This window comes from Crotalus tigris, unplaced genomic scaffold, assembly GCF_016545835.1.
Source record: "Crotalus tigris isolate CLP2741 ecotype Arizona unplaced genomic scaffold, ASM1654583v1 scf7180000017668.6805642782:7212621, whole genome shotgun sequence".
Lineage (NCBI taxonomy): Eukaryota > Metazoa > Chordata > Lepidosauria > Squamata > Viperidae > Crotalus > Crotalus tigris.
Genome location: NW_024096554.1, coordinates 493,722 through 518,569, shown reverse-complemented (window position 1 = coordinate 518,569; position 24,848 = coordinate 493,722). Strand labels below are relative to the sequence as shown.

Sequence of the window (24,848 nt, the reverse complement as noted above, 5' to 3'; positions counted from 1 at the left end):
CAACTATTAGACTCAGTAACTATGTTTTCACCTCACAGTTTGAATCTGTCCAACAACCTCCTGTTGAAAGCTTTCTAAATGATAAACTAGATTTGATGTTCCTTGTATGGTTAGCATTGCTGTGCAGGATTTTTAAAAATAATAGCCAAATCAGGCTGTTTTCTTCTTTTTCCTCCTCCTCCTCCTCCTCCTCCTCCTCCTCCTCCTCCTCCTCCTCCTCCTCCTCCTCCTCCTCCTCCTCCTCCTCTTTAAAATACAAAGTATATTTGCTGAAGTTTCATCTAGATCAGGGGTGTCAAACTGCCAGCCCACGGGCTGGACATGTCATCCAGAAGCCATGCCCACCCCATTGCTGGCAATGGCAAAACCGTCCAGATATGTTGTGCGACGTCACGTCATGTCACGAGTTAGACATGTCTGATCTAGATCAAATCTCCCATTTTTTTAAAAAAATTCAATTAATGTTTATTGCTTTTTAATAATAACAAAAAGCAAGAGAAAGGAAAAAGAGCAAAAGATAAAAAACGATAGAAATGCAAAAGTGAAAGATATATGACAAAGGAAAAAAACATGTCAGAACAATAAACAGTTACAATTTTATATATACTTATCTAATGCAAATATCCAAGTACAATATGTATATACATTTTAATACATTTATATGAATTATTTTTAATCTATTTGTATACTGGTTAAATGAGTCCCAGATTTCATTATACTTGTCGGTATAAAGTCTCCATCTATAGGCAATCCATTCATAAGTGGCAAAGACAATCGTGTTTTAATCCATTGATTTATTTTTTCATTTTTAAAGCCTCCAAGAATTATTAAATTGGGACAAATTATGAACGCTTTGCACTCATATTTTCCCAATTAATATTATCATGCCTAGTCTCTAGGATATTTCTATCCTATATAGAAGAATTGCATGCTATAAATTTTCCCTAAAGTTGTAAATCTTTCTGAATGAGAGAGGAAGAGACAGATTGAGTTCACAGACTACAGCAAACAGTCTAAAAACAGATGTCAGAAATAGATTTTAAGTAAATGGGCAATACTCTATAACAAAATGGGGAAAGAAGCCTGTGCAAAAAGTGAAGCCTTTTAGCATGAGTGAACCATCAAGGAGAGAATAATGACAATAAGCAGAGTTAAGACAATAGTGAAAAAAATGGGTCATCCCCAGTCATCTGTAATAAAAAGTCTCCTTACCGTATTTCTTTTGGATTAAATAAAGTTTAAATTTATTAAAAAGTGCTGATCCATCATGAGATTTACGTAATATATAAATGATCTGATTACCTAAAAAAATTAGATAGCATTAAGACAGGTGAATCTAACCTCTTCAAGTCATACTTGTCCCACTTCTAATGGAGCAACACATAAAGCATCAGGAAAGGAAGGATACCACAGAGCTGGGCAGGATTAATGAAAAAAGGCCTGGATTTACTTGTAAGCTGGATACCAGTGGGGCCTGGTGGAGAAAGGGAAATCTGCCACAATAACGAATGAAGGAGGGCAGCTGAAGACCAAATGAAGAATGGACCTGAAAAGATTTAAGCAATTTTGTATACCATTATGCAGACATAAGTACAGGGATTGAGCAAAGTTACATCAACCAGGTTTTTCTGCCCTAAAATCCTTTTCTTATAGATTTAATGATGTTTACTTAGATTTGCATAAGTCTCAACTGGACAGAAGAAGTTCCATCCCCATTTTATTGCTTCTCTATTGAGGAGAAATGTTTATTCTCTCATACCCCCAGACTAGGGCAATCTGTAGTAAATAGATTATTCTCTAAATAATGTAAATGTTTTCTTTCTGCTGCAGGAATACCCATATCTTTTCACATCAAGAAACAGCCAAGTGCACAATTCAGGCCTCGAAACAAAGTCCAGTGGAGACAGCGTGCCCTACTGGGCTGTGATTATAGCGGCCACAACTGGAATTTTGGCAGGATCCCTGATTGTTTGGGGTCTGATGACTCGTAAAATCAACAAACACCCAAAGGCAAGAGATGTAGCAGCTGAAGAGAAGACATCAATGTTTTAAATGTGCATCTGTGCCAAAGAGGTTTAACATATGCTACCTCTTAGTGACATGAAAAAAGCAACATGGAAGCTTTGCCCATGCTATTTTTAACTAAAGTTTTCCATCTAAAAGTGGAAGAAATGACCTCATCCCACCTTGAATAGCCAGACCTAGTGAAAGCCAATGCTTAGCAGTAAATATGGGAAATATAAAGAGATCTTACCTGGCAAATAAAAAAAGATTATATTTAATTTCCTTTTCTGATTTTAAATACAATATTAACACTTTTACATAACATTGTAATTATCCAGGTCTGTGCCATTTACCAGGTTTTTATGATGTGTCTAGATCACATTGTCTCCCATTTGTGATCCTCTTCTCATCTCTCTAGCTGTAATCCTTTCCATCTTTTCTCTTAGCTCAAAAGGTAAACCTGAAATAACTGCACAATGGATTTGGAATGGTAATTCACAGGTGCTCTCAACATGGAAGCATCTATATTTTTTTGTTGGTGTAATGGAGATGCCAAGTTTCTAGTGTTCCTGATTTGTCCACTGTGACAGGGTCTTCCAGTGGCTTCATAGGATTCATAAATGCTATCATACAACCCTTCTGGATTCTCTCTCTCCCACCCCAGGTCATTTCTTAGGGATATAGCTAGCACCATCATTTCGTTTTGTTTTCTCCAGACTAGCTCTATTGGCAAAATTCACAATTGGATAATGGCACTCCAATGCTGGCTTTTGTTTCTTCACCTGTTGATAATGCTGCTGCTTGCCTTTCTAAACTGCCTTCAAGAGAAAACATTTTCCCTTCTACTGTTGAATATCAGAGTCTAAGTTTCCTGACCTGCTTATATGTTTTTGCTCCAACATATTCATGCATGTGGTTGCTTCTAATTACTTTATTCTGTATTTACATCTCATGTTAGAGATAAGGAAAGGACTGAATAAATATGGTAGCCATCTTTCTTAAATTGGCACAGGATTTCTCACTGGAGAAACCAACATTTCCCTGCCCTCCTCCCCCTCAACCTATAAATAAAAAGTTTTCCTTTTATATAGGTAGTCCTCAACATACAACTACAATTGAGCCCAAAATTTCTGTTGCTAAATGAAATGTGTTAAGTGAGTTTTGCCCCATTTTATGAGCTTTCTTGCCACAGTTAAGTGAATCGCCACAGTCGATAAGTTAGTAAGACAGTTGTTAAGTGAATCTGGCTTCCCCATTGACTTTGCTTGTCACATGGTCACAAAAGGCAATCATATGACCTTGGGACACAGCCATGGTCATCAGTATGAGTCAGTCTCCAAGTGTCTGAATTTTGATCACATGATCCAGGAATGCTGCAAAGCTTGTAAGTGAAAAACAATCATAAGTCACTTTTTTCAGTGCTGTTGTAACTTTGAACGGTCACTATATAAGCTATTGTAAGTTGAGGACTACCTGTATTTCCATCCCGATTCTGACACTGTGCTATGTGCATTTGTCTGGTTATGTGAAAAAAAAAATAAGTTCCTACTGATGTAATGGAGCAGAGAGCTGCAAAACAGGCTACCTTTTCCCTTGAAATGTGGTACTAGAGCAGGGGTTTTCAAACATGGCCCTTTTATGACTTGTGGACTTCAATTCCCAGAATTCCTCAGCCAGCATGCCTAGCTGAGGAATTCTGGGAGTTGAAGTCCATAAGTCATAAAAGGGCCACGTTTGAAGACCCCTGTAGTAGAGTATCTAGAGAAGACATAGTAAGCTGAGCTGGAATGGGACCACTCACTGAGGCCAACTCACCACAGCCAACTTTCCTTGGGACAATTCTCCATGGCCAACTCACCACAGAACAACTTGTGTGGGATGATTCAACAAATACAAAAGTTAAATTAATTTTGACAGAACCGTGGCCAATAATAATAAAATAAAGTCAATCCAGAAATACAAGAGTTATAATTTCAGTGAAAACATGTCACCAATAATAAAAGTAACTGAATGAAATAATTAACACAGTGTTGAACTGTCCTGCGGCATGTTGTCCTGTGGAGAATTGGCTGTGGTGAGTTGGCTGTGGTGGGTTGTTCTTGCGCATAGAGAAATGGGTTGCTCATAAACTCCACAGAATTGCAATTCTACAAAGAAAATAGTTTTACTGTGATTTAGAATATATTGCAGTTCATACAAATAAATCTTAACACCACTAATATGATAAAATCACAAAGAGCTGGTGATGTTTTTAATCTGGCATAGACTAAAAAAATAACTGCTAGAGTGCTCTATTTGTGTATGTAATACTCGATTTCACAACTGGGCTATAAATGCAGCTAATTGTTTTTAACAACTATTCCCAGCTTATTTTGCATTGCAAAAGCATGTGCTACTCTTAGATTGTAGGAGGAAGAAGAGTGTGAAATATAAATAAATGTATTTTGTAAGCTTAGATTTATAGAAAGTCAGTTGTAGAAATGCACTGTGCTGGTTGGAGATTAGCATTCAATTACATTTTATAGCTAGCCAGGAGACAGCATCTATCTGATTTTGGCTGATCTAGAAAAGTTATGCTCAGTGGACCTAGAATGGGAAACTACCAGAAATCCCAAATGGTAGGTTGGACTGAGAAAATGAAAAAAGGCTACGACAAATCTCTTGCACACTTTTTGCCGAGAAAATGACAGTCTTCATTGAACTTAACTTGGAATGTTTATTTACCAACAATTTAAAAGACAGAATGAACATTTTCAGGATGAAAAATAAGTTAAACATGCTAAGAATAATTAAGGGATAGGAGGAACAAAAATTTTGTAAAAAAAATATTTGGGAAAAACTATTTTGAAACCTAGCCTCTACCTTAACTATGTACTAGGTAAAGCACTTTCTTTTAACCATCCTGCAACTCTGATTACTCACGGCTGGATAACTTTAGATTTGAATCTTAGGAGGCAGAACACAGGATTAAGTTATATATTCTGAGACCTAGAGAAATTTGCACTTGTCTTTTCTTTTACCATGAAAGACAAATTTCACTGCAGCAGTGCTTAGATTCACAATCCAAAACATCAACCATCTTCATGCATCAATTACAGAGCAACAAATATCTAGAAAGCATCATGAACATGGGAAGACATTTTAATATGTTCCAGGTTACTGGGCTATAGAATCTATTCCTCCAAAATAGCCTTGCTCCATTTACCACACAGATATGTCTCCTGCAGTACATAGCAAATGCAAGCACATAGTTGATCACGAGCAGATATAAAATCAGCTCATATGTGAGCACTAGACAAACAAAAAAAAACCCCTAATCTTGAATGCATTTTTATCTTGTCCTACACACAGAGAGAGGGGGGGGAGGGAGGGAGGGGGAGGGAGAGAGAGAGAGAGAGGGAGAGAGAGGGAGGGAGGAGAGAGAGAGAGAGAGAGAGAGAGAGAGAGAGAGAGAGAGAGAGAGAGAGAGAGAGAGAGAGACTGCCTTGGCATTGCAGTCTCTTATTCTGGCAATACTACTAGGAGGCAATATCAAGTGGACTTCTGTCGATCTCTAAAAACTAAACCGGATTAAACTTGGCTATTATCTGGATGGGAGACCAGTAGGAAATTTCAGAGCTATAGCCAAGACTGGAACATTGAAAAGCATCTAAAAAGAAGGCAGAAACAGTCAACTTCTGTACTATAGCCAGGAAAAGAAGATGGATGTGCCCTTGCAGTCAACAGTAGCCAAGCACAATCCTAAGGAGAGTTTGCAATATCTCTATTATTATCATCATCATCTTTATTCTGGCAGTTGATCAAGTCTGTTTCCATCTGGTCCATAAAATTTTACAAAAAGCATAGAAGCCTGGTTATTCAGTAAATATTACATCTCCTCCCAAATGGCATGTTAAAAAATGAGGCAATAAATAGAATGCAGCATTCGGTTGATGGTAAGGTGACAATTCCCCCCAAAATAGAGTCAGCTTTCCTGCCAGGCAGCCCCAGCTGGTGGGCGGCCAGGGGTCCTTGAGTCTGATGCCTTCCCTCTGCAGTCATAGTTAAGGAAAAATAATGTCATGAGTGAGGCTTCCAATTAGACTGTGTAGCTGAGCCATGTTTCACGGGCTGTCTTTGTTTACAGTCAACAATTAACAATATAATTGCTTTTGGCTTTTCTATCCAGTCTTTGTCAGTTGGTCTCCAAAACACTTTTGCAAATGTTGTTGACCTTTCTGCTGAGGCTTCTCACCATTTTGCCTTCTTTCTTGCATACAAAGTAAGAAAGCATGTCAGTGTTGAATCAGCAGAAGCAGCCCTTACTCTTTGCAAGTATGCCCTGCTGCCTATTGTAACATTTGCGAATTTGCTTTAGGAGGGATTTGCTTTACTCACCTTGGAGAGGGGGGGAGGAAGGGCAAGATTTTTTGAAAGGGAACAGAACTGCCTCCTTTCCTTTCAGTTGCTGTTTATGTAGTAGCACACATACTCCATTTCCCACCCTCAATGAACGAATGTATGAATTCAGCATGACTCCTGGCAGTTTATAAATAAGAGTAAAAAGAGACCTAAGTTTGCAAAGTAATAATAAGGTCAATACCCTTACCCACCCACTCACCCACCTGCACCCAGTGATGAGGAATGGTGTATCGAACAATATGGTTTTTAAAGGCTTTTCTAAATGCAAACAAAGAGGTTGCCAACCAAACATCTGGAAAGGCTATTTCAAGTGCAGAGAAAGAGAAACTGAGAAATTCTGCCTCTGGACCTGTCCATCAATTTCTTTCCTGGTAGAATGTTCTGCATCACTTTCTGTCAGAAGTGTAAACAATAGAGTGGTTCTATTTGAAGGAGGCAGCCCAAAAATATCGAAGAACCAAGCTATATAGGTTAAAACCGGTACTTTTGAATAATACCTGGAACTTATCAAAGGCCCATGCAGTGACCTGCATCTATAGTTTATAAAGCTAAAATGTTTCTGATTGTTTCCTTTATTAAAATAATCTCTATTGAAAGTGAAGCTATGATAGTGGAGGGCTTACATTTTATTCAACACCTTTATATAGATATATTTTCATAAGTTGGTCCCATAGAACTGGGAGAACACTTAAAGCTGTCCTAATTTTGATTCCCCCCCCCCTTGGGATTACTGTATGTTAAACATATCCAACAGCCATGCCATTTAGAAAAAGCAGTTGGGAGGAGTCACTGCTCCATCTGGTTTTCTGTGTTCAGTTGCCTGTAATTTTGCCTTTATAATGCTTATATTTCCAGCCAACTCTTAGCTTCAGTTGACTGAAAGAGAATTACAATAAATTGGCAAAGTAGAAAAGGGATGTGGCAAAAGCTTTTGTATGACGTATAAATATTAATCTGAAAAAGACTTCTAAAACTCTGGTGGTTATCTGCTCAAGTAAGAGGAAGACAACTGAGCATAATCCAATGTCATTTTAAGTAAATATTGCCTAGGACTGTTTATAACAGACCTTTACATCGGTTTAAATATCTTATCCCATTCCAAATTCCAATGCAAGGGCTCATTCAGAGATATTTTAAGTGATACTAATAGCACTCAGCAGTTGGGTATCATTACTCATCCAGTAGCTGGCAAAATTTGATTCTTGATGATCTTGGCAACCATTTGGATTAGGCCTAACTAGTAATAGAGATCACAAGATGCCCTGGAGCTGTAGGCAGGAGAGGAAATGTAAAAAAAATGCTCCAGAAGGCAGTGACAGTGATCCACCTTCATGTAATTGTAAAAATTATAAATGTGTCCATGTAGTCACCAGGAGAGAGGCTTTGTCTTAAATAAGTGAGTTAAGTTTATTTGTTTGTTAAATTTATTTGCCACCCATCTCAGCTGCTCTGAGTGGCTTACAGCAATAAAAACGAATCCATGAAAATAAAATATTATCACTCTCTTCTATCTTTTTACTTTGGGCTAATAAAGTAGTAAAACCTAAATATTTCAAACTGTAAGCATTCTGTCCTTCAGTTTTTAATTCTAGAGATTATTTGTTCCTATTCCTTTTGAAACAGCAACCAATTCTTTTGACTGATCAACATCTCTTAGATCTGTATAATTCAACAATGTCACAGACTTCACTCATAATTTTTCCCAGGTAATGTAGACAGGCAGTTATGGAATATCCGCATTTTTAATTTTATAGAGTCAAAGGCAGGATTGTTGCAACTGCTAATGATCCTGACATATTCTAAGAGTCTTGATATCTCGCTGTGAAATCCAACTAGAAATCAATTTTATTAGATGGAATTGATGGTTTCAATGCCATGCCAAACATCATCACCATTCTTATTCAATATGACAGAAAATAGTTGATTCTCCCCCCCCCCCTTTGGAAGGTACTGTTCACAATATTTTCATTGTTGAGAGTAGTGTTCTTGGACTCACCTACATTAAAATGAGGCCAAACAATGTGCATGAACGTCCTATCTTTCCTCTTTCATTGCCATCTGAAGCTTTTCTGACTTCCCACACTTTTCCTAACCCCCAAGAGAAGCTTTTGTAAGAGAACCCCTTCTTGATAATTTTTTTTTTTCAGTTTTGGGGCAGAGTTGGCCAGAGAGGCTGCTGGATGATGGGAGAATGGGATAACTGGGGGGGGGGGAAATCTCCAAATCCCATGAAAATCTCATTAGAAGGCACTCCAACACTTCTGATCAATCTCTCAACATGATCTGCTTAGAACTATTAGAAGGTAAACCAGAATCATGGCAGAAACACCTGTTATTTATACACAAAGACTCATGCCTCTTGTCACGGCTAACCTGAAGTCTCTTTTAACTAATAACAAACTTCCCTCAGACATCTTGCCTCTGGTTTTTCTAAATAATTCATTTGCACTACACTCTAGCTTATATAGGCTAACAGTGATTAAATGTAGTGAGGTGTAAGCAGGTTCATGGAAACCCCATAAAAATTTAAAAAAGGAGGTGAGTCATCCAAATAGTCCAATGAGAACTGAGAATGGCTGGATGACTCAAGAGATTTGGAACTGGAAACACAGGTAGGGAGGGAGAGAGAAACAGAACAGAAAACAGTGTCATATAAGAAGACAGTTGATTGGCTGATGGGAAATTTGAGCAACAGCTTTTCACTTTGCAATATTTTGTTATGACTCCTTCTTAGATAAATCTCAATTCTAGAGTGGGCTACCTACTGTCCACCAGATAGATCTCCTTCTTTATAAGTGAACTTGGCTACAGTTGATGGGAATTGTGGTTCAACTACATCCAGAAAGCCATAGATTCTGGTGCTATTATTAATATTTACAGGAAAGGTTGGTTTTTGGAAATCCAGATCACTGGATCCCTTGCTGTTTGTTTAAATGATTAAATCCCCAGGCACTGGTTACTGCCAGTGTCCTTTCCTGTAGTCATTTCTGGAGAGGTGCTATTCATTATTAGATTCTAATTATGTAAGTGGTTAACTTGACTGAGCATGTAGGGTTGTCACTGGTTCCCACTTAACTGAAATGGGTAATTGAAAGTCAGATCATCCTGGACAGTTTGTTTGCATAAAGCCAGCAGTGTCCAAAAGTGATTGGAAATACATTAGCTCATCTCCTCCTACGTTCCCTCCTTCCTTCTTGGAAGACATCCAGAAGAAACACAAAAAAGGGAAGGATAAACAAGAACCCTTCTTCCATTCCAGGAGCGTGTGCTGACATCAGCTCCTATGAACCAGCATTTTCATCATTGCAGAAGGGTTTTTCAATCCTTTACCCTTACTTAGACATTTTCTGTACTCTATCATGGGAGTGCAGGGGACTATAAACAGAAGGACATTTTTTCCCCAGAATCAAAACTATAATAATCACCAGTGATTATTCCTAAAATATTTAGACTTGCTGGCCTAAAAATTCAATATGCTAAACCAGGGGTAGTCAACCTTGGCTCTTTTATGACTCGTGGACTTCAACTCCTAGAATTCCTGAGCCAGCACAGCTGGCTCAGGAATTCTGGGAGTTGAAGTCCACGAGTCATAAAAGAGCCAAGGTTGACTACCCCTGTGCTAAACATACAGTTAACAGTAGATGAAGCTAACCCATAAAAAAGGAAAAGAGGGAGAAAAAGGCAGGCATTATCTCTTTCTGTTCCATAATTAAATGGACACAAACATTTTTTTATTTTCTCTTTTCTTCCTAACAGCAAAGCAGTCAAGAGCTTTTTGTTTAATATGGAGCATAAATTAGGACCTGCTAAAATCTGCAGGTAGAACTGCTCTTTGAGATATGGTTATTTTCTCTTAACCTTTCAAATTAATTCTAGACAAAACCTTTTCATGTTTTTATTTCCTATGAATTGTCATAAAACTGAACTAAAGAGAACTTGCTAACAAACTTCTTTCAAAGAAGAAGAGGATTCGGGTTAAGTTATGAGTGAAACCTAGTGTTCTTGCACCTATTTTGTTATAGTGGTCAAAGGGTTTCAGCATTTAAGTCAAATCACAGGAAAAGAGGGCATAAAAAGATTTTTTTTCTCACTTGTTTCCGGAAATTGAAAAATGTTTCCACCTGGGATGAAAAAAGATATAACAGGATATGCATGCATATTTCACCTGTAGGAATACTCTGCCATTTGCAACCAGAAGTATCTCTGGTTGGGGGCAGACAAACAGGTCAGTCTAATGTAATTAGCCTTGAGTCATGACAACACAAACCTCCTTATTTTATAAGTGGGTCATGACATCACACACATGTATAAAAAGGTGCTTGTGATGCAATGCTGCTTTCCCCATTTGAGGAAAGCAACAGGAACATGTGAACATGCCTTCAATAATGAACTAAGCTTCAAAATGTCTTCAAGAGAAGTTTGAAGGAAATCTTCAGTCTGAAAAGAAAGTAGACAAAGAGAAGCTTTTGAGAAACTGAAAGGAAGATTTGTCTTTTAAACTGTCACATTTAAAAGACAACTGGGTGCAGTTTTAATCCAAAACACTGCAGATTGGATCACCAATGCGTCAATTCTCCTATGTGCAACACCAATAGAACAGCCTGAAATGTAACATTTCTGGCAAAAAGTAATACAGTCATAGTTTGCTAGGTCCAAGATTACCTTAGTTTTGTAGAGCTCCTTATACCAAGCCTTCAAATTATAATTCATTATTCTTCCCCACCTTTTCCCGTAGTTGAGAGTGACAGGTGGAGAATGAAAGATATATGTTGACCAGTTAAAATCACTTCTATTGATATCTCCAACTCTTCCTAGGGCAAATGGGCCATCCTGAACGTTAGATTTGCAAATCTGAGATCTTGGGATTATTCTCTGAAAAAGGAACTGAACACAGAAAGCAGCCTTATATTGTCTTTATTTTAGCTCAATATCATTTCAAGTAGGGAGCTATGCCCCTCAACTGTTGCTGGACAGGTAGCAATAAGGAGACTGGGGGTGTAATTCAACAATACATTAAGAGGCACAGTTTCTCAACTATAGGACATCAGTAAGCTCTTTTCCTGGGTTCAAGATAGTTATCTCTTCAAATTCTCCTGAAAATGCCAGGTGCTGAAGCATAATCCCTCTTCATGCAAAGAAGGTACTCTTGGCAATGCATAACTATTTTGGGATTGGGCTGATCTATAGATATACTAATAGTGTAGAATATCCAGCTGAACATAATACCATATGATACAGAATTATCTGCCATAGATATATAAACCCCACTCCAATGGGAGTGACTACAGAGGATATTCCAGTGGCAATTCATTTTACCTTTTCAATACTGCTGTTGGGAAGCAGAAAGAGTGTCATACTGGCCAGTGAAGCCACAAAGAAAAAGAGTATGGAGTATAACTAAAACTCCTCTTTATACCTGAAAGTTTTATTTAATTATCTTTGGTGAGAGTTCAGTGCTACAGCAAGGTTGAAGAAGAAAAATGGCTCAAACATCAAAGGCTGTAGGCTGAGTCATAGCTGATGATAACTTTCCATAGGTCTCTTCTTGGCAACTGACAGAGTCAGGATCCTTGATCATATAACTGAACACTGTTTTGGTCATGCAAAGCATGGCTAGCAAATCTTCCCTTTAGACATCAGTCAGGTCTGCAAAGATATTTGTCCACCCAACTGAAGCTTACCAGTAACAGCAAAGGACTACTTTACACAATACTTTAGAAGCCACACTAATTGATTTAAAGACAAGGGGTGTGTGTGTGTGATAATTTAGGTTATCAACATAGCAATTTGATCCTGATAGCTGTCGGCCTATGATTTAGTACCATCCTGCAAAACAGCAATTATAATAATTATTATTATAACTGAGCTTGCCCTCTTAGCATTTGGATATATATTTATGAGCCACAACTTATCCAGCGAGTTTAAAAGTTATTTTTTTAAAATTCAGGAACTGTTCTTTGTTCTCTTTCAGGTTTTATCCCTTGTCATTTCACATGTTTGTTTTGCTGCTTCCTTCTAAACAAATGAGGAAGTCTCCAGACCTTGTGGCACTGTGCCCTTAGTCACAGGTCTGGATGTACTTTGCATTTACTCATCCAGAAAAAGGAAAGATCTGAGTTTGGAGCACAGTGGTTTTTATTCTCAACAAGAGTCCAGAGACTGCTCTACTGTGCACGTCCTGAAACACACCAGAGGGCAGGAACAGGAGATCAATACTAAAGGTGACAGTAATTGCAAGCAGACTACATCTGACGTAAATGCTCTCAGTTGAGCCTCTCAGCTGTTCTGGTGAGACAGCCTGATACAGAAAGTGAGATGTTTTCTCTGTTGCTACCTCAGCCAAATGCTTCTCTGGGTTGCTCTATCAGACTCCATTGCAGCCCCTCCCTTCCCTGAGACTGCCACTGCTAGGGTTCTGTCAAGTAGGAAAGTCATCTCCATATCCATGGTTGGTGTAATCTGTGCCTTGGGACACAGATGCCAACTGCCATGAAGATCTGCAACTTCAGAACGGTTTTGTTGGGTTACATTAAGACAAATAGTGAAGTTGTTGTTAATGCCTTGTATAACTAACAGTGAAATTCAAGCAAAATTAAAAATGGATTCACCCCCACATTTCAATGAAGGATGAATTTAAATTCATACCCTTTCCTTGCTGGGGCTGTTACTGCTCATTCTGTCTTTGCATTTCACATATCCCTTTCTTTACGGGTTAGACTACTAAGCACTCAGATGCTCTGATTCTTAATTCTACGTTGTTTCCTGGATTCTTTGTCTTAAAATATATTAGGTTTCAACTCCCATCAGATTGGTCCTACTGGGGAATATAATTCAGTAAAGATCTGAAGAAGTGAAATCTCAGAGAATGGACAGAGGACAGCAGAAGTATATCAGCTAATGTGTACAATAGATTACAATGTCCATTATCCATTTAAACATTCTCATCAGTTATAGTTACTAAAAATCCCATTTTCACACACACTCCTGCCTCTGCCATCGGTATAGGCTGTTTAGCAGCATCTGTGTTTGGGCTGTTCAGCAGTGGTGGTGGGCAGGACAGGCGGCAGGGAGGCAGTGGAAGTGAGGTGCATCCCATTTTCACACCACTGCCACCGCACCACTGCTGCACTGAGCTCCAGGAGCTCAGCATAGCAACAGCAGGGGGGCATGAACATGGGATGCACCCAGCTGCTGATGCTGCCTCTCCATCACCTCCCCCCCACACACACTGCTGAATGGCTCAAACTCCAAACATCTCAGAGCTTGGTGTGGCAGCAGAGGCAATGGTGTTAGCAAGGTGTGTATGAAAATGGGAAGTCTCTGGCTGTCACTTCTGCTGCTCTGCACTCTACCCATCTATTTACTTGCCGGATTTTCCCTCCAGTGGGAAGCCCTCAGCTGCCACTGCTCTGTGCCCTGCCCACCTGCTCTCTGACCACCCAGTTCTCCCTCCAACTGCCCACAGTGAGTTGTCCCTATAGCAAATTGGTTTTATCGAGTTGTCCTGCAATGACTTAGTGGCGTGAGTTGGCAGAGGTGACTTGGCGGTGGCAAGCTGGCATCAGTGAGTTGGCTGGGCCAAGTTGTCCCAGATCTGCAAACAGTCAGTCCTTTTTCTCAAAAAGCAATGTAGCTGAAGTTATAGTTGATTTCATTTATTGTATAATCTTTCTGGTCTGACAAGCAGTGGGCTAGGAACATTTAAAATCCAAAATAGAATGTTCTTTTTTTTTTTTTTTGGTAGAGAGAGAATCCAACTCTCTGCAGCAGACCTAAGTGTCAAAGTACTGAAAAGTCTCTTTGTTCAACTTTGGTTACTTGAAGGCAATTTCTTTTTGCCTCATTAAACCACATATTCGGTTTTGGTTGTGTTTGCTCATTTAGACAGAAGGCTGGCTTAGTCTGCCCTCACATTTTTGGGGGGGGGGAGGAGAATGCCTACATTTAAAAAAACCACTTACTTACAAAGTAGAACTCATACAAGTTTTAAATGCTATATAAAATCCTACCACATAAACAGGTAAAAAGTTTGGCATGGTTCATTTAATGAAGTCTATGTTAACATGCTTTCTGTTATATCCTGGAAATGTTTTGCTAACTGAACCTGTACAAAAGAAGCCTAGCTGTTGCCAATTTTGGACAGAAATGTATTTAACTTAGACTTTTTGCAACAGTGTCATGTTTCAGTAATTTGTTTCAACCTGAAGAGAGATATGAATTTCTTTCATCTTGTTTCATTTATCCTCATATTCAGTTCTAACCTTTCTGTTTCTATTTGATTTCCTTCTCCATCGGGGTGTACTTAAAATAGATTAGGCTACATCATGAATCAGATTCGTCCTACATCTGGACATAGAAGATTGACTTAAGGCTTTTCAACATGTTCCTCAAGGATTGGTACTAGTTGAAGTCAGATTAATACAAAGTTGATTTACTATAGGGACCAGGTTCATATAAACCACTAATCATTAATCATAATTTATGAATTAGAATGGTTGAGTTCATACATTACAATACAAAACCCACCTACATAATTACATATCTTACTGCAAGAAGATTTTTTCTTGAAAATGAAGATCTCTCATAGCAGAACAGTCTTTATAGTTGTGCTTAGTTCGTACCCTCTATGTCTTAGAGCAGAGTCTCTCAACATTGGCAACTTTCATTTCAGTTTCCAACTCTCAGAATTCCTCAACCAGCAAGGCTTTATTTTAGAAAAACAGTTTGAAAACATAGTGGGGGAAATTAGATATGGAAATCTATCAGAATCTATCAGTATCTATCAGAAATGTAAAGCAAAAAGCTGAGGCTGTTACTGTACTTTGTATTCTACTGCACCAAAAAGAGCCAGAAGCTACTTTTTTTCTGTTTCTTTACACTTCTTTTTCCTTTACACTTATTTTCCCTCTTCTCTCTGATCTTTATTTCCATTTGTATTTTATATTAAATGCATATGTATGACTTCTGACAATTAACACATCTGTATTTCCAATATATATTCCATCTACAATCTTCCTTGTTACAAATTTTCTGATTTCCCTTGGATCTAACCCCCCCCCAAACCCTAGAACTTCCATATTTTTTGTCCATATTGTTTCAATATAGAAATAATTACTTTAGAATTCTTTTCTATATAGTTCATCCTTTTTTAATGAACTACTCTACATCTTTTCCTTAATAATAGGTCCACCATCCTCCACTCAAGCTTGAAAAAAAAAAATCACTGTTACCATCATAAATTAAATTTTCCAGATTCTCCATTCTATCCTAGTTGAGTAGTGTCTATGCATGTGTTCATTTGTTACATTCTAACTCAGAGGTCCCCAACCTTTTGGGCACCAGGGACCAGTTACGTGGAGAGAGGTTTTTTTTTGTGGACCAGAGGGGGTGTGGTTTTGTGTGCTGCCTGCATCCCGCAGATGGGGTTTTGCTTGTTTGTGCAGCCCAGTTGCTGGCATGCTGCGGACCGGTACCGGTTGGAGCCCCCTGTTTTAACTGGCACGTTTGTCAATATCCCTCTTACCTCACCAAACATCCCCTTCCTTCTGGAATTATACATGTATTTATGTATGTAGGTACCTTCGAGTCAATGTTGACTCTTGCCAAGTCCCTACAGTTTTCTGGCAAGATTTGCTGCCTTCCTAGGGCTGTCAGAGAGTAATGGCCTACGGTCACCAAACTGGCTTTGTGCCGAAGGTAGCACTAGGACTCATCATCTTCCAGTTTCTAGCCTGATGCCTTAAACACCATACCAAACTGGCTCTGCTGGAATTATTGCTTTCCCCTTTGTCAGTGTCACCACCTGGTCAATATCACTTACACAGATCATAATGGGAGCAAGGAAAAGAAGAACTGCTGTTTTATACTGACACCACTCTAAAACTGCACTGGTTCACCTTTGCAACATTTCAGCATTATACTAAATCCTCTCTCTTGTTGTCTCATCCTATACCGGCATAAGATTTTCACTGCCAGTCTCCCTGGTTTCTCTTTACGGAACTGAGAAAGGGAAGCACAATTTTGTCCTTTGCAGCTGGGACAAAATATCTCATGGCCAGATGAGAATGCAGCAATTCTGCTGCAGCTATGCCTTCCAGGGCAAAGGAATGCTGCAGGAATTCTGCTTGTTTTTCAGTTGTTGGGAAACAGAGCTTCTTCTATGAACAAAAGGAGCAATATTTGAGCTGCTGTAATCACAGTGAAAAGTCTCTATAAACAAGACCAAGGTTTTCCAGGAAATACTTTCATTGAAAGACATCAGGAAGTTCTCAGAGAAACCAACTGTGAATCCAAATATTTGCCCAGGGATTAAAGGCAGCCCTCTTTGTTTCTGAATTGTCTAATAAAAGAATAAGTGACATCTGGTAATAACCAATAATATTTAGTGTTTAGATAGGTTTTCAAATGTTGAAGTTACTCCCCAGATATTGCTTAACTTGGCCAACAGAGAAGAGAACAGCTGCCTCTTGGTGTTGTCTTTTTCCCACCTTCAGTAAAGCAGTGTATGAATCTTTCTTCAATATTCAAGATTAATGCCAGCTATAGTAAAGACACATAAGAAAGGAAAACTGTAACCTTGATTGTTATCCATCAGTTTAGACAAGTACCAAGGCCAATGCCTCATGTCTGCATAACCTCCATATGACTTGAGTAAGACTGATAATGAAATGCTAAATGAACTTTTGGAAGCTATTTACACAGCCACCCAAGGAGCTTGTTTATACTGATTCTCATCTAGCAGGGGTGCCAATATGAAATGGAAAAACAAATGGATATCATAGCTCTCGTGAATCTGGGATGGAATAGGTGCAGACTGAAACCATTTCTGTTGTATATACAGAAATGTAGGAAGGTGCCTTATGCCGAGACAGAATATTGGACAATTTATTATTTATAGAGAATGGTAGTTGCCCTCTCCATGATTTGCAGAAAAAAGTTCCTTTTTCACTGTAGATCCTTGGATTTGAACTTGTGAGATTTCTAGATGCAAGGCATGTGCAATATCATGAATTGTTGGCCTTAGATTCATATTGTGCAGACAGGTCCAAATTTTCCTCTCTAAATAAAATAGCTGGTAATGTCAAATCAACCCAAAGGCTATTTCTCTATAGCACACAGTCAAATACGGAGATTATAAGAGCACATGTATATTTCAGGGTCTTATTTAATACTTGGTGTATTTGTGCTTTCAACTTTGTGGTTCATAATATGTTTGTCCTTCTGAAAATAGCACTCCAGACTATAGTCAATCTCTCTTGTTCAGTCAGGCTGAAAAAAAAAGAGTAGGTTTGCAAGAAAACTTGTAATTTATTTTTCTATATTTTTGCAGCTATTTGTATGCCTTGGAACTACATTCTGATACAGTTTCTCCCAATGAGTAATAATTTTCTTCAAAACCTGTGCTATTGCAATCAATAAATGTAGTAAGGCAAGTAATTAATGGAAGGACTGCTAGTCTTTAAACCCATAATTTACTGTTGACTTTAAAACACAATGCATCATAGGGTTATGATAAGCTTTGTTTCATAGTAAGAGATGCAGAATAGGGAAAATCATCCTAAAAGGTAGGATAGAAGCAGAGTATCCTTGAACTGACAGAAAACTAGAATGGTATGAAATTTCTTTTCATAATTGCCAATCCCTATCCAGCCTCATTGTCTCTCCAAGGTAATGAGTGGCAAAGGCTAGCATATTTTATATATATTTAAGGGTACTCCTATGGAAATACTGCTTTAACACTATATAACAAAGAACAATTGAAGTGTGTCTCACTTATAGAGTGGGAAAAATGGGATATTTGGAGATCCAAAAATGAATAAAAATTGCAACTGTTTAGTGAACAGCTGCTTAGAATAGTTCTGTTTGTTTCAAGCACACTGTTTAAACATGTCATTCATACATATGTGTCAAAAGAATGAATATAAATAAAAATGATTGATGTGATTGTTTATGATATAAGATTCAGATAATTAAAGATACAAGACTGATGAGAACTATGAATGTGGGGCAAGTAATTTTTGGTAATGTCAAGAGTGGAGTTTTGGTGGCTGTAGAACAGCGGTCCCCAACCTTTGTGGCTTGGCAGCCCAGCTGAAGAGAGAGGGGAACCGGGCAAGGTGAGCACGTGCACGTACATAGCTCCACTCATGTAAGAGAGAAAAGAAGCCTTTGGGATGCGGTTTCGGATTCGCACTCCTTCAGACTTCTCCATGCAAAACGCTTTTGCAAAGGGACAGAAGACCTCAAGCAGCATGAGATTGCTCCCCCGAAGCCTTTTGTCCATTTGTAAAAGCTTTTGCCGTGGAGAGCAGAAGCCTTTGGGGCTATGGTCTCATGCTCCTTCAGACTCACCAAGGCTGCCCGATGCTCCAAATTCAGATTGGGTGTCCTGTGCAGGCAGCCTTGGTGATCATGAAAGCTGAGCAGGGCGTGCTTGTCCCACTCAGTCTCTGCTGTCACTGCTTCACTTTTGGAGCATTGGGAGCAGGCGACTTGGCGACCTGGCTGTGGGGGGGAGAGGGGAACCAGGCCACGCAAGTGGTGGGCTGGCAATGCACGCACATGAGGAGCTCCACTCATGCAAGAGAGAAGCCTTTGCAATGCTGCTTGTGGGAGTAGAGCTGCACGCACACATATGCGCATGCATGCATACCAGCCCGCCTCTTGAGCGGCCCAGTTTCAAATAGGCCACAGCCTGGGGGGTTGGGGACCCCTGCTGTACAAGATAAGGAAAGAAAGTAAAATGGCTGCAGAAAGAGATAGTGCATCCCTATTTTACAGTGTAGAATTAACATAAAACCTATAAATGTTATTGTCCAAGTAAAATAGTGATTATCAGGATCTGATAAACATCATGAGGTTATTGGAGGGGAAATGTTGGTGGTTGTAGGTGGTATAACTGTAGAAATACTAAATTATGGATATGATCTCCTTATAGAATGGCTGAACAACTTGCTTAATATGCATTTTGTGTCTGATAGAAAGAATTCTATTATTCCCTTATACAAGAAAATAGTTAACAGCAATCAATTCAGAAACTATTATACAGAATTATTATTTTGCCTAAAAATATTTGGCAAAAAAATGATTGAAAAGATACAAGAGTTGGCAAGAAGCAGTATTTGTAAAATAAAATTTAGCTTTATGCCAAGCAGATGTGCAGGCTAATTTAATACTTTTCCAGGTGTACTGTCCAGATTTTTGTACTGAGAATTATAAGAACATGAGAAACAAAGTTTATTGTGCATATGTTGATATACTGCTTGGCAGCCTGGGGGAGAGGGGGAAGGGATGATTGTGTATGAGTTACAGGCACATGCACAACTCCATTTGTGCAAACAGCAGGCCCGTGCGCCTCTTACACAAATGGAGCTTCATGCACAAGCGAGCACACCTGCCACTCATGTGGAGCTGTGCACACTCACTTACCCACCATTCATGAATGAGGCCTGATTCCAAAATGGCCAAGGCTTGGCAATGGCCCGCAGCCTGGGGGTAGAGCAGGGGTTCCCAACCGTGGGTGCAAGATGATATTCAAAGGGTATGAAAACTTGGCTTTTCAAAATTATAGTGTATATGCATAATTTGTTTCTATTATTTCGAACTTTTGTAAGTGGTGCAAGAATATATCAGACGCGTTCTAGGGGTGCAGGGTATAGAAAAGTTTGGGAACCAATGGGGTAGAGGATCCCTGCTGTAGATAAACTATGTGATAAAGCTAGTTATGTGTATAAATTAGCATGTTTATAAAATGGTTCAACATTAACCAGGCTCTAAGACAAGTATGTGTGTCCTATATAAATGTATATGCAGCATTTATGGTGACATTAGAGGTGTATTGGTTATGAACATGAGTATGCATATTGTTAGTTTCAAATACAAATTATTGGCAGTGAATATGAGATATATTATATTATGCAATAAAGTGTATGGACTTTAACCTTAAGGTATTAAAGACCAAAAGAGTTGATTTTAATAGGGAAAATAGATCAAATAGTTGCAAGTTACACAAACATGATGAAAAAGTAGAACAAATAACTATGTATTTTGATAAAACATTTACTAAAAATAATCAAATAATCAACATTTACAATGCTTAGCATTGTAAAAAAATTAGCATTGTAAATGTTAATAGAAAAATAACAGATTTTTTAAAAAAATATTTATTATTAGACTTCTGTGCTGACCATCTTGCCAAGGTGATTAATGGATGGTATATGGTCTGCTGTAAAGTATGGATTTTTACCCAACCATCAAATTTAGACATGTATAATCATTTTCTGTGTACTTTGGTATAGTGAAAGGTGGGATTGTGTATGTCAGAAGAAACATTGCTAACTATAGTGGGAATGGATTACTTAAGAAAATGATACACAGTAAAATGTAAAATAAGAGAAGGCAGGTTCAGGAATAGAATAAATGAACGTAGATTAAATACAAAGATTAATAAAAAAATCAGAATGAGAATTCACTATTAAATAATGATATAAATGAAGAGTGAATGGGTTGAGAAGAAGTAGAAGATTGAGTGTCTCATAATTGGGTGGAGTTGAGTAAGATCCACAAAAAAAAGATGCATTAAAAGAGAAAAGGTAATATTTGAATAAGTGCACAGATACTGTAGAAACAGAAACAGACAGGAAGTTATTGAACAGTACAGTATCTTAAATAAACTAGGTTTAATTCTATTTCTGTATTTCATAGTTATTTTATTTTTCATTTATTATTTCTTTCTCCTTATCTGTGATTTTTATAACTTGCCTACTCCTAAAGGGAACAATGTAATGGATATGTATCTTTGCACTTAGGTACTTCATTTGGTGATTTATTGTCCAATCTATTTACTACTATCAGAAAATACCATTAGGTTTATACTTACATGGTGCAGATGTTGAGAGCTGGACTTACTATATTTGATTTTATTAGAATGAATATGAAGAAAGTCATTCTTTTTCTCTAACTTTTCATTTTGATATGTATGGCCACAAATTAATGCTGACATTATTCAAGGTCTAGAGAAGATGGGACATTTCAAATTTCTATTACAGAAACTCCAATTAGCACCATGCTGTTTGGTATAAGAGTTAATGTGTAAAATATCATAACAATAAATTTTAGAAAACTGTAATATTAACAGTTGGCTTACAAGATACCGTGATAGCTCTATGTTATGTTTCCTGCTTTGAAGATTGAATTTAATATCTAACAATAAAAGTTACCATTTTAAAATTTCACTGTAGCAAAAATGAATCTTAGCATAGGTGTGCAATAAACAACTTCTGAAATGAGCAGGGGGTTCTTGTTCACAGTACGGACAACAATTGATAAGCTCCAAATGCGGATCATAGAAAAGCTGCTTAGTGATTTAAATACTGTAAATCCCATCTATTGAATACAAGACTATATTTTATAACAGGAGTGTACAGGCATCAAATAGAAAGTCAATATTTTCAGTCAAAATTTTACTATATTATGCTGTAGTGTGAGACAACTATCCTCTAGGCCAAAATAGCTAAAACTAACCAAGATTTTGCTGTTATTAGTTATTGTGGATAAACAAAACCTGGGCTTGCAAAAAAAAAAAAAAAAAGCAAAATAAAGGCCAACTTTCATATTAATCCATTTTTTGTCTAACTGTCTCTTAATCCTTCCAGACTATTTATGAAAGTTTGGTTTCAAAATGTGCTAATTTTTGTATTGCCTGCCCTATGCCAAAGATTCCTCCTCATTTTTTTTTCACAACATTGCAATTTTTTTCATTTAATTTTTGCATAATTCTTGGATATCAAAATGTTGCTAAATGCTTAAGAGATAGGCAGTTAGGAAACTTGCATTGTGCTTTTCTTTGCACAGATACATTCTTATATAGCAGTGGTTCTCAACCTTTTCAATGCCGCGACCCCCAACCGGTCGTAAGTCGAGGACTACCCAACCAGTCGTAAGTTGAGGACTAAACTCGTCATAAGTCAAGGACTACCCAACCAGTCATAAGTCGAGGACTTTCCCTGCCCTGGAGCGCCGCGCATGCGTGATGCCACCCCCTGCGCCGGCCGAGGTGTAGCTGGCAAGCGGCAGAGATGGAGCAGGCCAACCACTGGCTGGGTCACCAGCTGGTCCAGCCCAAGGGAGGTAAGGCACCCGCTGGGCCCCATGCACGCCAGCAACCCTCCCTGCACCCGCCGGCCTCCCACCTCCCACCCCTGGCCCTCTTTTACTTACATTTTTAGTAGTTGCTCAGCAGGGAGGGGTGGAAACTTCCAGACAGCTCGCCTTCGCTGCAGACAATTTGCAGCACCGTTTGCAGAATGGGACTTTTTGCGGGCTCAGCAGGGCAGAGACAGCCTGGACAATTCCTATTGGCTTTTAAAAGCCAATAGAATTAGACGCTATTCAAGAGAGTCTATTCTATTGACTTTCAAAAGCCAATAGAATAAAAGGGAGTAGCACAGCTAAGGAAAAGGGGGGAAAAAATGGCGGACTGCGTTGTTTGGCGACCCCCGTGAAATGGTTGTTCAACCCCAAATGGGGTCGCGACCCACAGGTTGAGAACTGCTGTTATATAGAGAATAAATGATGGCAAAGTGAAAACAGTAGGCAATGTTTAACTAACTGAGAAAAATGTTGAATTGGATACTACATACAGTATTTCCAAGTAACAGTACATACTACTACTAGCTACTCAAAACTGGCATCAGTATAGCTAGTATGGAAAAAGGAAGAAAGGAAAAACTGTTTCTGAATGGTAGATCAAAAAGACCACGGACTTCAAAGATATCACTAGTCAGTCAGGAAGAGACTGCTTCTGTTGAGAGAACCAAAAGACCACCGTCTGTCAGATAAAATAGAATTAGCACATACAGCAGATCAGTAGCAATTGTGACCAATGAATATGCTTATGAACTGTACAAAAGGGCAATGGATATTTAGTTACAGCAACATCTCCCAAGCCTACTCTGACACACAACTTCTATTCATCTTCCAATTTTATTTCTTTCTGCTGCACTAAAAGGCTGCTTTGCCCTTGTACTTTTCCCAGACTCCTTGTGCTTGGCATGCTGCCTCAGAGTTTAATAAAAGCATTTGTCTCATTCAACGGGTTTGGGATATTTGGCATCTGTTAAAGTTCTCCTCCCTTCCCCCTCTTCCCTGCTTCCCATTGCCCAAGATAAATAATCCAGAAAAGCAAATGGATGATAGTTAAGATGACGATTTCAGAATATGTTTAGAGCAAGAGAAATGACTGCCAAGGCAGAAAAGAGGATTGCGAGTCTGAAAAAATGAATATTGGACAAAACAAAGCAGGGCTGTTGTTATTTTATTCACAGAGGTCACTTATTTTGTTGTTTTATGCTAAATTGTACATTCTGTAGGAGTGTTCAGAAGAATAACAGATGGTTTATAGGAACAGTAAATTATGTGGTAAAACTATTCCTGGGGTTGAACTATACAGAATGAGACCATCAAGTACAATCTTAGTCTGCAAAATATTCCAGATTCAGAAATGCATAAAATGCATTACTTAATCCCCATCATTAAAAAAGATACGGGGGGGGGAGGAGGAAGGGGGAGAAAAAAAATAGAATAGTTTCACTCCATATTACATATGCAATTGCTCTGCCCTGTTCACTTCTTCTATCACTTCTTCTATCCACACATTGCCATAATCATCACTGTCATCCTTTCCCAATTATTCTAAGCTAGATGAATACTTTAGAAAACAGAATGGACAATCCTCAGTGGGGTAGGCCAGCAGAAGGTGGAGAAAGATCCTATTTCCTCCATTGTTCCCTGGCAACTAATATTTAGAGGCAAAGCTCAAACCTGGAGGTAACATTGAATCTCAAGATTAAGAGTTTTTAAATAAACCATGAATTTATTCACTCTGGTTTTTAGACCATCCAAATTAGTGGACATCTGTGGTAATGAATTTGACAAGGTAGTTATGCATTGTAGAAGTGCATAAGTCTAAGTGCTATTGCTATCTTGTAAATTTCCTTCCAATCAGCTTCACTGAATGATTCCTGGTCCTAGTTTTTTGAAAGAAGGACAATCTATTTTCCTTTCTATTCTCCACGCCATCTATATTTTATGCATAATCATATCACCCCTTCAGTTGCTCTCTTTGCAAGCTAAAAACCTTGAAACCTTATTTGGATTTTTTAATCCTAAGAATCAATCACCCTGATTGCTGTATGGCTGAGCAATTTTTTCTAGCTATATGTATATTCTCAAGTATGGGGGGGCTGGGTCAAAACTGCATGTGGATTTGCATAAAGGTATTACAATGTTGGCATTTTCAGTATCTTTGTTGCTATTCACTACAGTGGAATTTGCCATTTTTTTCTCAACTGCCTGAATTGATACTTTCATTGATCTGTTCACTGAGTTGACATCTTCACTGAGGTAAGTAGATGTTTTCTTTCTTAGTTGCTACAGCCCCGGAT

General features: G+C 38.4%; 1 protein-coding gene across 1 annotated transcript in view; it reads left to right on the top strand.

The window, feature by feature from the left end:
• The window catches only part of PLB1 (phospholipase B1), a 118,036-nt gene extending 115,719 nt beyond the window's left edge, over window positions 1-2,317 (top strand). The window contains exon 58 of the mRNA XM_039337052.1: window positions 1,831-2,317. Coding sequence (XP_039192986.1) covers window positions 1,831-2,052 — 222 coding nt within the window. The 3' untranslated portion in view covers window positions 2,053-2,317. The remainder of the gene's footprint in view (window positions 1-1,830) is intronic.
• The last annotated feature ends 22,531 nt before the right edge of the window (window positions 2,318-24,848 follow it).